This window comes from Thunnus maccoyii, chromosome 14, assembly GCF_910596095.1.
Source record: "Thunnus maccoyii chromosome 14, fThuMac1.1, whole genome shotgun sequence".
Taxonomy (NCBI): domain Eukaryota; kingdom Metazoa; phylum Chordata; class Actinopteri; order Scombriformes; family Scombridae; genus Thunnus; species Thunnus maccoyii.
Window position 1 is genome coordinate 7,184,012 of NC_056546.1, and position 16,990 is coordinate 7,201,001.

At 40.8% G+C, this 16,990-nt stretch overlaps 1 protein-coding gene across 11 annotated transcripts in view; it reads left to right on the forward strand.

The window, feature by feature from the left end:
* Positions 1–16,990, forward strand: part of ehbp1 (EH domain binding protein 1) — a 155,598-nt gene that overhangs the window by 22,785 nt on the left and 115,823 nt on the right. For 3 of the 11 annotated variants that reach the window (XM_042433039.1, XM_042433045.1, XM_042433046.1), the window contains exons 1-4: positions 498–587; positions 885–1,005; positions 3,623–3,671; positions 4,858–4,911. In XM_042433039.1, the coding sequence (XP_042288973.1) occupies positions 930–1,005; positions 3,623–3,671; positions 4,858–4,911 (179 nt within the window). In that variant the 5' untranslated portion in view covers positions 498–587; positions 885–929. The other 8 variants (XM_042433041.1, XM_042433049.1, XM_042433040.1 and 5 more) reach the window with 7 other exon arrangements.

Here is a 16,990-nt window from a genome sequence, read left to right on the forward strand (position 1 = left end):
GAGTATATGTGACACAAAAAGGCAATTTATTATTTTGGCCGGTAAAAAATAATATGGGTAGACTCACTCATCTCTCTTTTCTGTCCTTCCTTTCCAGGCAACCAGACAAACTGGTGGTGGTTTGGACGCGCAGGAGTCGGCGGAAATCCTCCAAGGTTTGTATTTGATGTATGGCATTCTGAAACAAAATATAGGAACAATAAAGCCAAAAAGTTTCTCACTTGCAAATGTTAATTTACTTCTCTGAACTGCACCAGTCCAGAATACTCATCAGCGAGCTACTTTCTGATGTTTGAGACATGCCAAACATTTTGCATTTAGGGTGATACAATTTGTTCTCAGCCACTGTCTGTTACTTATCTTATCACTGTTGATATTGCTCTGCTGTAAATACATGTTTTTCCTTCTACTAATTTACACTAATAACCCCTGTTGTATCTCCTACTACTCATGGCTCACATACCTTTCTTGTATTTTGCTCTGTCCTGCAGTCTCACAGCTGGCAGCCTGGCATCAAAAACCCCTACAGAGGAGTGGTGGTGTGGCCTGTACCGGAGAACATTGAGATCACTGTCACTCTTTTTAAGGTAGGCTTACAGCTGTTTAATTAGCTCTGAGACAAGCATTGCTCTGTTTAAGGTTGTTTATGGAACATGAGGGTCCTCTGGCCATTAGACTGCAGTAACGGTAACCTACAAAAATAATTGTAGGGATGCCTACTTGATCCTCTTTGCAGAATTGGGAGATTAAATACTAAATGTTGACTTTTATTTGCAACATTTCTTTGAATTTCAGTAAATGAACAAAACCCAAACTTTGCATATGTCTATTAGTATACAACATGAAAGACTTTTTTTTTTTTTTTTGCCGTTATCGGACAGCAGACAGTGGAGAAGCAGACAGGAAACTAGGGAGAGAGAGCGAGGGGAATGACAAGCAACAAAGGTCCCCAGCTGAAGTGTAACCAGGGACTAGGTGGCATGCACCGGAACCGTTCAGCTATCAGTGAGGGCGTTCCAGACATTTATTTTTCTGACCGGATAAATAATGTCACATAGCACAACATTTCTCTGTTGTTAATGGGAATCTAGTACTCATTTTGCAAAATTCAAAATGCTGGCTTTCATTTATGCCAGAACTGTTGACACATATTGATTTGTGCATTAAAAGAATTTAGACTATTTGGGAAAGTGAAGGCACTTTTACTTGTTGAATTTCTTTAATTTGAAAATGTATTTTGTAATCGGAAGGCCCTTATACGTATTGTATTACAGGTGTGTCTGTAAATGACACACTTGTACAGACCCTATCTGTCACCGTGCCGGGCTTATTTAAACATGCTAGGCCTCTGTGCTGACAGGCTTGCTCTGAGCTCAGTGTCCTGTTACCTGTCTCACTGTCTCAACCAGACCTCCTGCCACAAATACCTCTGTACATGCCTCTGCTTCATATAAGTGTTAGTAGCCTCTTACTTTCCTGTCAGTGTGTACGTTATCAACAACTTTACAGCAGTGTAGTGAATCCCAATCAGGCACTTGATACAGAAGATCCTCATAATGCTTCTTGCACAGTTGAAGACAGGAGATGTAGTTGCAAAATCTCATGAGACATTATGTATCTCCAGACCTTTTGTAAAGACACACAAAGCACACTGTGATGTCTGCCAGTTATAAGTATGCATGAAAAACATTTCATGTGTACTGGCTCAGTTTTCTCCGTCTATGCCATTGTAGTACTGGTGTACATGTCGGTCTCCTCTTACTCTGGGCCACTTCCACTTCCTGTCCCAGAGGAAATAATAAAAATTGTTTTTGTATGGAGACTCAAAGCAAAGCGACCAAAGGCACAGTTCATCTGTTGCATAAAGCCATGAATCAAATAATATCGCCTCGGCAATCAGCTTGTTGTCTTTGTTACAACAGTTTTCCTCCACTATATCCAAAAAATTAGGCATTACTGGTCCGATGAATGCTGCATTAAGAAATTCTTGACCACCAGGAGACAAACTCCAAACTACAGCCCTGATAAACCATCAGCTTATCAAGTTGTTATGGTTGAAGAGTTGACTACTTACACAAACACAGCAACAATCGCATCCCATTGCAGTAGGAAGAGAATTACCCGTTTTGGCATTTTAATGTGGATGGAGGTATTTGCAGAAATGAGCTGAAACGCCCACCGTGGACGCATGTCGTCATTGCTCGAAAACGGTGTTTTAGAATGTAGACGGCGGTGAAGACGTCGTCACAGTCTGTGAGCCAAAACAATGAACTAAAAGGTGGTTAGAATTGCCAAATTGGGTGATATTCCTCAGTGGGTTAGGTAGTAGAAGTGACTGCTCACATTACATGGAGTCACTCAATTCATGAATATCAAAAACATCAATTAATGCAGGTCTAAATCTAATAACTAATACTCTAATAACTTCTAATTATATATGCAGTATGTTGACTTAGTGTAAAGACTTTTATTAGCTGGAGGATCCAAAGTACTGAAAGGTCCTTGAGCAAATTCTGAAAAGTCAGTTTAGTATAGTTTTCTGTGGTTTACAGCTTACCTGTTTTTGGCCATTTGGTTGCTCTTGAAGGTTAAAACAAACGCTAACAGTGATTTGAAGATACTCTCATAGTCCTGTCTGGCCTGAAGCACTGCAGTGAAAACAGCTGAGTTTAGCAGTATTGCAGCCTGTACCTCAGAGAGATGTACACTGGCAGGCAGTCTTAGCTGAACTTTGTAGACAACAAGGAAATACTGTGAAGTGGAAAAGTAAGTAGGGTTCTTGCTGCTCATCCTATAGACAGAATTGATTCTTACAGAGGCAATAAACAGGGAGCGGAGTGGGCTGTTAATACCAGCCAACCACCAGAGTGAAACATAGGTTGGCAATATGCCTCTGAACACAGCCAGGTGTTGTTGTTTTTTTTACTTTAGCTAGTTTGTAATTCACAGACTTTGGTTTGTGAGTTTTTATAATGCATCTGTACAAGAGCTTGATATTTGCTTGCACGATGACAGATATTTTAATAATTGTATCTCTGAAATGCAATGAAATATTTTTGAAAATCCCCTAATGACAATGAGATTTTAGGAAAAAAAAGCTGCATACTATTAGGGAGGGGGAGCTCATATTTATTAGCAGCACTAAAACTCTGCAAACAACACCATAAACTGACAATAAACTGAAAAGGCTGATAATGCTGTGCTCTGTTGGCTTTTAGTAACAGTTTATGTGGTTCTTTAATAATGGAGGATTTAAAAATTGAAGGGTGAGGCAACAGTACAGCTTTCTGTGCCCATGTGTGTGTTGTGTCTGTGGCAGACTGCAGGAATATTGATTTTTCTGGGGTGTGTCACAAGAGCAGGCAGAAAGAAAGGCCATCAGTACAAGTGTTCAGTGTGTGTGTTACAAACTAGGGCTGCAACAATCATACACAAAATTGATTTTATTGATTAATGGTTCAAGGCCTGAATATACTCCCTACACATACACACAGATCTCACTACTTGTGTGTGAGATCTGTGTATATTTGCTTCTATGTGAACAGTGCACCTGAAGGTCATCTATGCGTGCACAGTAAGACTGTCTTGCTTTGTCCATTACTGTCTCCTCATCACCTCAGAGTTAGACAGGCAGGAGGGGAGACAAGACAGAGAGACACACGGGCGGACAGGCAAGTACAGTATATCAACAAAAAGGCAACCTGGCTCCCAGACTGGCAGAAAGACAGTGAGAGAAACATCTATAATTTAGTGTTGTTCTGCACTCTCATGTCATGTTCATGGATGTTTTGGGTTCTCTTCTGTTCAGTTTAAAGCTTGATTGCCAATTAAATAGAACGTATACATTACAATTAAACCAACTAGTCAAAACACACTCACACAAAGTATGACACAAAGTGTACACAGGAATACATAAACAACTGTTGTTGAGTCCAGACAGATAGTCAATAGCTCATTATTATGTGACTGAAATTTACCTGATTAATGCAAAACATGTATGCATTTATGCAGACATGTATGGGAAGGGAATTAGGACAAACAAATCAGGTCAGTGGGTGAATAGAGGGAGTGTATGCAAAGCACATGAGCTGTCACTTCAACGGTCTGTTTTCTGTTTTACAGTTTCTGTATTGTAAAGGGCAACACGTTTCAGCGTATTTCCCCAGTCCTGAGACACGTCACTTCTATAGGAAAGCAGTATTTTCCTCACATCAACTTCCCAAATTGAAAACAACACAGCTACTGTACTAGGGCTGCCCCCACCCCCACACTCTCGCCCAGACAGGTGTAGAAACGTTTTATTTTACTGGTAGGTTGTGTTTTATCAGAGGGCAGATGTTGAAAGATTTAGTCTGAGTGCATAATGTTGGCTAACTGCTGCCTGCTTAAAATGCATTCACTCATTGCTGAACTCTGATCACAGTACTACCATCATAGATCTGGACTGGATACTAAGCATGATGGATCAGCTGATACAGCAGCAGAATCATGCTTTTGTTGCACTGCATGCATTTTTTAGACTGATGGACGACAACATTTATGTAGTGTTGGGGGGGGGAGGGAGAGGGGGGGCATTGATTGCTTAGGCTCTTGTCACACCTGCAGTGAGTTTATGATATTAGTTCTTTGTCCTCCACTCACCTCATACTGTAACTTGACTTTCTGACTTCCTGGTTGGTTTTAAGTCTTCTGACACAGTTATGACCAAATCCATCAACTTCAGTGAATGAAATGAATTGTTTCAAGAGTGTTGCTTAAGTTTGGTTTGGAGTGCAGGTGTGATGCTGAATTAAATGACCATACTGTGGTTGCAGTATATTGTGTATTAAAACATCTCTTTTTACACTGCCCTTGCAGGACCCCCATGCAGAGGAGTTTGAAGACAAAGAGTGGACGTTTGTCATTGAAAATGTGAGTACTGAATTATATCTACTTATTTGTGTCTTTGCCCTTTTGTCCCCTCAATCATCTTATCTTTGTCATTGCATCGATACACTCTCTTTCTTTTTCTGTATACTAGCACACTGCATTTTGATTTTTGTATTCATTTTAATCTTATTTGGTAAATTATGGTTAAAGTGCCTTGCTCAAAGGCACCTGGACTGTTGATGAGAGGAAAACTCTTCTCATTCACAGTGACAGGTGATTACTGCTTCAATGTAAGTCCTCAATTCTCAGTAATTTTTAGGTAAATCCTTTTTTGCATTACATGTGCAGGTTCTGCCACCATGTGGTCAAGTTTTGCTATTGCATGCCTCTCTCAGTGTGGATGGTAGCCTTCAGTTTGAACCACAGGTGCTGATTTGCATGTTGGCATACATACAACTACAGGTGCTGATTTGCATACATGACCACAGTGATTGTTTGGCACAAGTGTGTGTGTTTTTGTGTTTATGATGGTAACAGCCACCATTCCCGGTAATTGTGGAGTGTTATTTAAAGGCCATATCTAGAGGCAATAAACTTCACGTACACTTATTGAGTGGCAGCTTGCAAATGAGTAACTTGACTACTAGTGTTTTATGTATCTATTTATTCATTTATTCGTTTGTCGTTTGTTTTTGTTATGTCACACTATTATTCAAAGCAACAGAAGCAAAGGAAAACAGTTTGAAAGGCAACTGCATGCAAATAAAAATCAGGACTCATGATAAATAACAGAAAAACATAGAAGGTGAACATGAGAGAGCTGTGTGTGATAGTGGGAGCGATGGATTGAGAGAAGAGAGAGGGAATATAGAAAAAAAGAGGGAGAATGGGCAGATTATTTCATGTAACATGGGTCTGCCAGGAAACTGGAAACTTGCTGTTCAAAGCGATTCACTATATTCCCTCCTTCTGCTGGAAGCAGTGATGTGACATGTGCTCCTAAATAATACAGACATGTTGAAGAAATGTGTTTTTTGTACTTAAACATTGGCTATTTCTTGTTTAAGCTTTTGGTAGAAAACTTGACTAATGTTCTCTGTGGTTGTCCTGTGATATAGTGTTTCCTAAACTCTTAAAGAAATATTGGTTGTAATAGAATCAATTTGTACTTTGACATTGAAGGAAAACATAAAAGCACATCTCAGTATGTCAGTGTCATTCTACTAATTGTTGTGGTGTAGTGTAGTTGAAGTGATAAAATCATAGATCAATATTTGCTACAGAGCAGTGCCTTTCGATCTATTAGGGATTCAGTGTCTTGCTCTGGCACTTCAACAGGATGGGTCTGTGCTGTCACAGGTACTTGTCCTGGTCCTGCAGCTGAAAGACTAGCCTCCCTGCGGGATACACACTGACGCATATTGACACCGACACACATCACAGGAACAGCCTGACCTCCCTTTCAGGGCAAACTCTTGAAGTATCTTTCTCTCTCTCTTTCTCTCTCTCTCTCTCTGTCTGGTGCTCACATTTGTTTGAGTTGGTTAAGGTTTTGAAGACAGTTTGAAAGATCATTAATGAAATGTCCAGGATGTTTTATTCAAAGGAACTGCTGCATGTTAGGCCAGCCTCGTCTTTCCGTGACATGCAAGCTTTTGCCAAAACAGCTGTAATAGTAAGAATTTAAGAAACTGATACCTGCTCTTACTTTATTTTTGCTGGTATATAAACTTTTCACTGAGCGTTAATGAAGTTATAGCTAGCTTACACTTTTTAGTAACAGATTTACTGCATTTTAAGGCAATATTAGCTTTCTGTTCTGTCAAAGAAGTTGTTATTGGGTGATACCAATTTCATGATGTCTGAGGTATAAACTTTTTGACTGTAGAGAGAAGAGGTCACTAGTCATCAACAAGGATAGGCCTCTGAGACTCCTCAACCCTCTTTTTTTAAAGAATGTTAAAGAATAGTAGGAGAGCTGGCTGAGTGCTTTGACACTTGTCACTTTCTGTGCACATCAAGCTCAAAGGAACGACAGCAGAAACTGCTCTACCTTTCTCTCTTTGATAGAAAGCCGAGATGACAAGCAGGTCAGCTGGTGTTCTCTGGTCAGAGCGTGGGAGAGAGCACACAGAGACCCAAGAGAAGGAGAAAAAAAAAAAGTTAGTAGGTTTGCCTGTGTCTCTGCATACCTGACTAATGACAGAAAGATCAAAGCTGAACCAGTCTCCTGACAGCAGGAATGGAGAGCACAGAGGAGGAAGGAAAAGAGGGAGGGAGGAGAGGAAGAAGGCAACCTTACACCTTCACACACTCAGATTTAGAGAGAGGGTCATGATGGAAAAATCTAAATCAAAGACCAAGGCAGTGATTTTTATGGTGAAAGTTTGTTATGTTTATCTTAATTTAGAAAATACTTTTTAGGGGGTAAATGTAAGGTTTCCTTTTAAGCCTGTTAGATAATTATAAGTCATAAACAGGAAGTTATGGTGTGCTTTGGTTTTTAAATACATTTTAAAGTAATTCAAATTCATTTTGTTCCTCCAAACTCTATAGATCTCGATAAAGCTCCATATACTGTGGCTCTGAGTCTTGGACTCTTGTCTCTAATTGATTTTTAATGTGATAATGTAGCACTTTAGGCTCGTTGTTTGATTGATTACAGTCCTTTCAAGTTTCTCTTTGCATCCTAAATGCCTAAAAATGATGAGCAATAAAAAAAACTTTTATAAGCAGCAGACAGATTTACTAGATGGCAGCTTTTAAAAACAAAAATTAATTAGACATACACTTGGGGCAACATGTAGCTTCATCTTAAACAGTCTAATTCATCTGAGACATGTCCTAATATTGCTGTAGTGTGTTTTGGTCTTGAATTTAATGATGTGTTTGCACACTACTGTGAGGAAAAAAAGTACACATGCAGTAGTAACTGTTGTATTAAATCTACAAAACACCTTACACCTGTTGAATTGCTGAGTACTGTCACCATTACTCGTAATGTGAGACACTGAGAGATGGAGACAGAGAAATACAGAAGTTTAACAAGTGTATAATAATACCAGTGGATGATTATGTAATGTGTAAATTTGTTTATGTTCCACCATATTTTTCCATTTATCTGCTTCTATGTTTGAGTTCAGATCTCTTTCTCATATTTTCCTTAAATTGTCACAGTTAAAAATTGACACAGGATAATAGTTTGTTCTCCTTTTCACTGAATATAACCCCCAGACTCTTTATGTAGCTCCTTATGTGTAGGTACCTCCAAAACTCCCTCTTGGCTAAGCCAAAATCATCTTTAATCTCTTGAAAGGATTGCTCTGTACAAATCACTAACTTTTTGAATATTCTTATCTACCCATGATTCCCACAGAATAGTTTTTTCCCCTATTCAGATTAATGGGTTTTTCCAAATTGATGAATATCATCTAACAACTTATGAGCTTTTATCCATGTCTCTCTGGAATGCTCCAGGATTGGTTTGTTATTAAAGCTTGGTACATTTTTCTGTGACAGTGCCTCTATCGGCCCCAAGGGGGCAGCAAGTTCATTTTCTATTTTCATCCATGCAAGTTGATCAGTATTTCCATTATTCCAATGTTTAGCCAATTTTGTCATTTCAAATGATATTCCTCACAACTCTACATTTGGTAATCCCAGCTCTCCTTAATGCCTTGTAGTGTATAATTTAAGAATGTTAATTCTGTGTTTCTTCCCATTACACAGAAAGTCTCTTAACTGATTTAAAATGTTTAAAAATCCCTGGAGGAGTGCTGACTGGCACCAAAATAGAGATATAATTCAACTGAGGTGCAACTACTGTTTTTATTATGCTTATCTTTCCCCCTAAACTCAGATTTGTCAGTTTCTATCTATCTAATTTTGTTTTAATCTTTTGAAGTAGTTATTAATTTTTCATTATTCTGGTAAGATTTGCATAAAGTTTTATCCCAAGGTATACCATTCCTGTATCTATCCATCTGAATTGCAGTGAGCTAATTACACCCTATGACAAGTTCTCGATGCTGGCATTACTTCAGACTTGCACCAATTAATTTTGTAACTTGATATCTTTGAATATGTTTCAAATAAACCTAACAGTATAGAGGTTGAAGAGGCAAACAAAAAGTAATCCGCATAAAGAAACAGCTTGTGCTCTTTTCATCCAGCTCTAACCCCACCAACCTTTGGTCTGCCACTGCAAGTGGTTCAAGAAATAACGTAAACAATAATGGAGGGAGCGGGTCTCCCTACTTTGCGCCCCGTGACAGCTTAAAGGAGGGTGATATCAACCCATTTGTAAGGACTCATGCCGGTGGGTCTGCATATATCACTCTAATCCAATTTAAGAACCCAACTCCAAATCCAAAAGTTTTCATAGTATGCAACAAAAAAAACCCCACTCCACCCGGTCAGAAGCCTTCTCCTAGGGAGACTCCCTGCTTAGCCACATCAAGTGAAGCAATCTTCTGAGGTTATCAGAGGATGACCTTCCACTTATAAATCCAACCTGATCTGGATGTATAATGTCCAGCAGCATATACTCTGGGTGCATAGCCGATGGCATGTAGCTGGTTGGATCAAGTGCATCCTTTCTTTTTTGAGGATCACTGAAATTACTACCTGATTCAATGTACTCTGTAACTCACCCATTAATATAGCCCCAGAATATACCTTAGTTAAGATAGGTGTCAGAATATCAATGTAGTTCTTATAATATTCAACAGGGAAGCCATCTAACCCTGGAGCCTTTCCTGACTTCATTAATTTAATAGCTTTCCTAACTTCATCCACTGTAATTGGAGCGTCCAAAGTTTCTACTTGAGTAGACGACATCCGAGGGAGATCAATCCTTGAAAACCATGCATTGATTTCTCCAATATTAACAGCAGTGTCTGAAGTATACAGATGTGAGTAGAACTTTTTGAACACTTGATTGATTTCCTGAGGTGTAGTCACCACTTGTCCAGGTACATCCTTCATACCTGATGTAACATACGTGGCTTCCTTTTGCTTTAACTGTCTTCCCAGAAATTTGCCTGATGTTTCTCCACTTTCGTAGAAATTTGTTTTGAGTCTAAATATGGCAAATTCAACTTTCTTATTATATATCTCATTTAACTGTGGTTGAGTCTACCCCGGTTCGCTGCATCTTGCACTGCTCTTTCTAGCTCGTCACATTGTTTGGATGCCTTCAACAGCTCAGCGCTTAACTGACTATTATCACTGTCGAGGTCCATCGTCCGACTGTCTGCCTCCTTCAGTCTCTCAAAAATAGCGGTTATATCCGTGCTAACTTTAGCTTGTGAGGTTTTCACTAAGGAAAAATCCATCTGCACTTCTTTGAGAACGTTGCCAAGTTGCAACATCTCTTGCATTGCTTTTTCCAAAGTCGCCTGACGTTCTGTGAGAGCATTTGATGCAATAACTGGAGCGTTTGAGTTGGAGTTGGCCTGCCGCTTTCTGCGGTTCGAGCTACAAGCTTGTAGCAGCCATCAGAAACAAACAGCAGTTTTCAAGAATGACATCAAGTGATTACGAAAACAACACACCACTTCTGGATGGCAAAAATAAGCATTAAGTGATCAAATTCAAGGGGAAAATGGGTATTTTTTTGGGAGCAATGTCCTAGACAACCATCTTAGAAGCCGCATCCATGTGACTCCCACTTATGACATATTGTTATAGTGCTGCTGGTTCCTGGTTTCTCACCACTGACTGAGCAATAATTAGGGAGATATATAATTTGACCACCAGAGGGCAGTCTACCCTAAGATCTGTGAAAACCCGCTCTCAAACATTCACCATTTAATCTGTTGGATCACCACTTTATGTCACCCGTGTGTTTGTCTGTGTATGTGTGTCAATAGGAAAAGTATCTCTGCGTGCCTGCAAGTGCCTGTATGTCTGTGATGATGTATGTATGACGAAATGTATATCCAAACATCTAGAGTGTTTATAAATGTCTAGTCACATTTTCTCCTGACTTTTGACTTTGCATGCGTGTACATGAGTGTATAGACAGCTCAGAGCCCCCTGCTCACACCCCCACCCCCACCAATCAGGTATCTAAGCTAATATAAAGTCAGGAAGGATGAATGAATGCGGTAGTGAGTGCTGCTCGGAGGAGGAGGAGGAGGAGGAGGAGCAGAAGAAGAGGAGAGGTGAGTTCTCCTGACCCCTCATCAGACGGCGGAGGAGAAAGGGGAAGAATACGCCATTGTGCCCGAGCGCCGGAGATGATGAAATTCAAGATCCCCGTGCTCTGGCTTCGTCTTAATCTGGGGGCCCAACCTCGCGCTAGGCTAATCCCTCCCCGTCGAATTACTGGCCCTGGCTAGATTGTATTTTGTCATTGAAAATGGCAGTGTCAAACACTACCTTTTTCTCTCCTCTATTTGTTCGTCTGCCAAGTCGAATCGCATAATCAAAAGATGGAGAGAGAGCAAAGAAGAGAAAGCGATGGAGAGAGGGAGGGAGAGGTGGCAGGCTGAAAATGGCTACACAGTAGTATCTCTAAATTGCATGCTACCCTTGCCTTTCACCCTTTTTCAAATAGGCGCGTATTATCAAAAAGGTGGGCAAATAGAGAGTCAAAAGATTGGACGGCTATATTTGAAGGTATTGTGCTGACAGGCTCTTTTGTGTGTGTATGTGCATGAGGGGGTTAATGTGTGTATGTATGTCTGTGTGTATTCTCTCTGCGTTTGCATATCAACCAAAGCTGGAGATGGTAGACCAACTTCCCTCATCTTCAAAGCTTTGTGGGAGGATTTATATAATACACACACACACATATACACGCACACACACACGCACACACAGGCCTGTTGTATTTAAAGTGAGAAGCTATCATGTCTGAATACATTGAATATACAGGGACACACACTCCAAGGCCCACTCTCCTGCTCCTCCTCCATCTCTCTCCCTCCCAATTCAGACTTCGCCTTCTTCACTCGCGTTACATCAATGTCACTCAGAAAAGAAGGAATTTCCAAATCTATGGCTGCTCTGCCAAATCACCGCTCACACTGTTTGACAGCCTGTCTGCTACACGTTGCCAGATTTTAAATATTGATTTTTTTTTTTTTAAATTACCACGTTAAGTAGTGACAGCTTTAACTGCCTTTTTTAATGCTGAAAACCAACACAATCATAGAGGTGACTGTTTTTTCTTCCCTGCTGTATAAAGGGCAAAAGATTTGTCACATGGCCATACAAAAAGGTTAAAAAAGCCTTATAGTCTTCTCTAGAATGCTGTCATGTTTTGATATCCAAAGGAAAGGTGTGTAGACCATTTTGGAGGCATTACAAATGTAAATGCAGCATGTATAAGCAACTGTTTGACTTTATTTACATACTGTTTATTTAAGGAATTTTCACTGTGGCTTATGATAATGTTTCCAACACCCCTTCGGCCATGTTGTTACTGCTTTCTTTTCCCCTCTCTGCATCTCTTTTTCTCTCCGTTTCTCCCTCTCTCTCTGAGGTGATGTCCTGTCTATTGTGGACCACATCCAACTCCATTAAGGCCATTTCCACACCACATACCTCCCACTGACACACACTCACACAATCACATACTGACACTCATCTCAGCGCACACTCAGTGAAAAACCATGACACCCATCCGCTTACACACACAGGCCACAAACTATCTCCATACCTCCACACACACACACACACACACACCCTCTCTCTGTATTGTACATACCCATGGTGTGTGTACTGCCCCCACCCCTCCCCTCTCTCTGTCTGGAACACATTACGTAGGCCAGTGGCTTGTGAGCGCTGACTGGGCCTCTGGGAAGAAAAACACAATTATTTCAGCCCTCGGCTATTCACGCAAAGGTGACAAAAGCTGGTATGAAGTATGAAATCCCAAAAGTTTCTCCCGTGCCGAGGCCGACAAATTGGGATTAATTTGCACTCGTGTGCATGCGTGTCTCCAAAGTTTTCACCTTTGCTCGTTTCCCATTTCTTAAATAGTTTGGAGAACTCAAAAGGCTCTAATTTATTGTGTCGGAAAGAAGAGCGTGAGTGTGTTCGCTTGGGTCGTTCATGTGTGCTCACAGAGCTGATATTAAATAATATATGCTTTATAGTAGAAAGCTGGAAGGATGTAAATTATTGTGTGTGAGGGTGTGTGTGTATGGGGGTGTTGGGAGGGGTAGGGGGGCTTCTTAGTATGGGATCACACATTCACACACGCTTTCCAAATTAATTTAATCTAATTAATCGCCCTGAGGAGAGGCAACAGATGCTGGTGATTACCCCCCATGCCTGGACCCCTCCCTCTCCGGGCACATACGCACAACCACAAACACACAGCAAGTACACACTAGAGGGCACACACATAACTATCACAACTCTAAATGCTGCCATTTTCTGCCAGTATGCAGCCAACATGTATTATTTTCTTGCATTGAAGTGCATAAAATATTTATGTGGGCTGAATAAGAAAATCAAGACACACAGTTAGGCTCACAGCAAAAAAAATATGGAAAAGGTGTGTTTCTTTCTTGTCTGTGTGTGTGTGTGTGTGTCGGTGTCTTTGTGAGAAACTGCACCTGTGTCTGGAGAGCTATGTATTTGGGTGTCCAGTTAGTTACGTTTTAGGGTGCTCTGTGTGTGTGTGTGTGTGTGTGTGTGTGTTAGTGGGTTGTAGGTGGCTATGGAGGCCGGGTGGTCCCTCCTGTCGCCTTAATAGGCTTACTGGCCCCTAATCCACACCACACCACCTCGTCACATGGCTGGTCTGCTGACTAACCGCTACCGCCGCCATGAGGTGTGTGTGTGTGTGTCTCCAACTACGTCTCTGTGCAGGTGTCATGTTTGTGTGTGACTGTATCTGAGCGTATGTGGGTTGGTATCTGTGTGAGATATTGTATCTTTATACTTGAGCTAGTGTGTGATTTGTATGTAAGCATAAGCATTAACACACTAGAGTTGACAAAATTCATTCATTCATTGACATTAATTGTGATAATTGAGTAAACCTTTAAGCCAGTAAAGCAAAAAGTTCAAACATTTAATGGTTCTAGCCTCTCAAATGTGAGAATGTGCTGCTTTTCTCTGTTTTATATCACTGTAGATTAAATATCTTCAGGTTTTGGACAAAACAAACTAATTGAAGATGGCACCTGGACTCTGGGAACTTGTGTATTTTTCATTATTTTCTGATATTTTAATCCAAAAAATCATTGGCAGATTAATCAATACTAAAAAATAAGTTGCATCCCTGGTCATTTCACACCTGTACTTAAATATATTGTCTCTTTTAGCACACATGCTTACACATACACTGCTATGTACAATTTTCGACACACACCATATCTTCTATCAGTGTATGTGTGTGTTTTTGCTTACATGCATGTGTTTGTTAATTAAACTGATTAAACTGTTGCCCCTGACGATGTGGGGCTTTGTTTCTGTGTTTGTGTCATATTTTTCATGCTCTGTTCTCTCTCACTCTCTCTCTCTCTCACTCTCACTCTCACTCTCTCTCACTCTCTCTGTTTTTGTGTATGTGTGTGAGCGTGTGTGCGTGTATTTAGTCTCTCTTTGTATTGTTTTGTCTGCTTCACTGTTTTATCTTGGTCCTGTTCATACTTAAGTCTCTCGTCCTTGTGTTCCTGTATGCCCTCCGCATACTGTGTGTGTGTGTGTGTGAGAGCGAGAGAGACATATGTTTGCAGTGTGTGTCTTTTTGTGCGTACGCCATGCACATGTGCAGTCTGTGTATGTTGCTCGTGTGCGTGTGGAGGTCTTTACGTTTGCATGTGTGACTTTTTATTCATGTGTAGTGTGAGCGAGTGTGTCTTGTCCCACTGGTCCAGGTTGTGACCTCGGCTTTCATCTCCTTAGTCTGAGGCTCCTGCAGCCCGCTGCGCTCCGCTCCCAGCCAACAACGCAGCAGATGTCACCAGACACTGCTGCAAATACACACACACAGTCACATGTACACATGTACACCGGCTCATACACAAAGTGTCTCTCCATCATATATTCACATAGACACACACACACAGGCTCACAGCGTGTGTGCACACATACAGTATAAAATCTCACACACTGGCATCCTGTCACACATGATGCTTATAGATACATTTCTGGCACATACACACATGTGGAGTCTAAACCAGCCCAAACAGGTTTTTGTTTTGCCTCATAGAGTGTGACGTTTGACCCCAAAGCAAACATCAAAACACAAGTGTCACCAGGGAAAACATCCTTATTTCCGCCTGTGTGGCCTTCACATGATAGATGTCCTAACTGAAGTTTGTGTGTGTGTGTTTTGACTCAAGATGTTGATGTTACAGACTGTGGATCAGTCCCTCAAACCTTCATAACAATGTTTGTAATATTTTGGCAAAACTTTAAAGGATGATGATGCATCTCACCGCTGTGACATATATACACTTGACACACAGAAGGGGAGTGCTACTGTAACAGGCCTAAACAAGATGAACTATTTTGCAATTGGCTGGCCAAAAGTGGGGAATGCATCATGTTTGGTCGGCATGACAAAGTTAAATATGGCACGTTATCGCACCGCTGTTAAATACTGCACCGCAAGCTAATACTAGTATACTCAAGATCGAGATCTGTTTGTGTAATGGCATCCCTGCCAATGAAGGAACTTTCAAGTCACAGTCAAGTCAAGTCATGACTTGCATGTTCCTCAAAACAAGAGGTAAAAAAAGTTAGATAAAAATAATTACAATACTGTTTTATTGAGGTGTGTGTCCCTGTAGGTGTCTCCTTTTTCATTAACATGATGGTTGTCGCTGCTCTTGCCTAACTAATCAGTACTTCTATGTACAAATCACCCTCCGCATGCAGAGCATTTTTGACCTAGCTAACACTGGTTGATTGAAATAGCGATGGCGTCTTCAAATGTCTTGTTTTGTCTGATCAAAAGTCCAAAATCTAAAGATACCATCAAATGTTTGGCATTTTTCCTTAAAATATGACCAAAAAATGATTATTCGATTATCAAAATAGTTGCAGATTCATTTTCTGTCAATCAACTAATCGATGAATGCACTCTGGTTCTACATACCACACACTCTCAATGTTCTCAGTTTTACTCCATACAGTGATTTTCATTGCACGCCATCTGTCACTACTGTCAACTATAAAAAAGGCTAAAATGATTGAAAACCAACAAATGTAAAACGATGAATAACTGTTGTACTATATTGAATTGCAATACAGGGTAGTAAAACAAGATATTTATTTCAATTAAAATGTCAGGGACTACAATACTGGATCAATTTTTGTTACAGAATGATGATGGCTGTTGTCCCAGGCCACGCCTGTCCTGGCCCCGCAGGGACTGCCAGCTCACTGTGTACAGACTTGTGCCAATCTAGAAAACAAGCTGTACCTCCTCCTCCTGTTACTGCCTCCTGTCCCCAAGCTGACCCAGAAGACACATACTGACTCACACGCATCCAGGCACACACAAACACACACACACACACACACACACACACATTCACTTACAAACACAAATGCTGGAAAGGTTCAGCAAAGGTGTCTACTGTATCAGGTTGTTTGGGGGGGTTGGTGTAAAACGAGCCTTGAACCAGCAACAGTGAAGGTAGGAGAGGCTGGGAGGAAATAGAAAGAGCAGAGTGAGACAAAGAAGCGAGAAAGGAAGTAGACTTAGATGTTATTTTTACTTGGACTCACAGGTCAGTCTTTACATACTTCACTCAACTAGAGACTGAGGACAGATCTGCTGGCTTTCATTGTTAAAACTGGGTGGAAACAGAGAGTTAAAAAAAACAAAAAAACCCTGCATTGCAGAACCAATCCAAAGTCTTTAGGGCGGCCCTTCATATCGGGGCGGTGACACGCAGTTCACTACGGAGGAGAATGTGGGGGAGAGCATCATTTCCGTTTAGGTTTGTTAGAGGCCGTTCTTGCCACCGTTCAAGCAACTACCTTCCATTTACAAATCCCCAGATGACTGGTAGGTTGGGAGATCTCCAATCGTCTGGTATCACGAGACTAATTTGTTCTAGGTGTTGCTGACTTGCCATGCCGCACATTGACTGTCTGCTCTTCACATTTTTCTTTGTGTGCAAAACCTGATGTGCAACTTCAC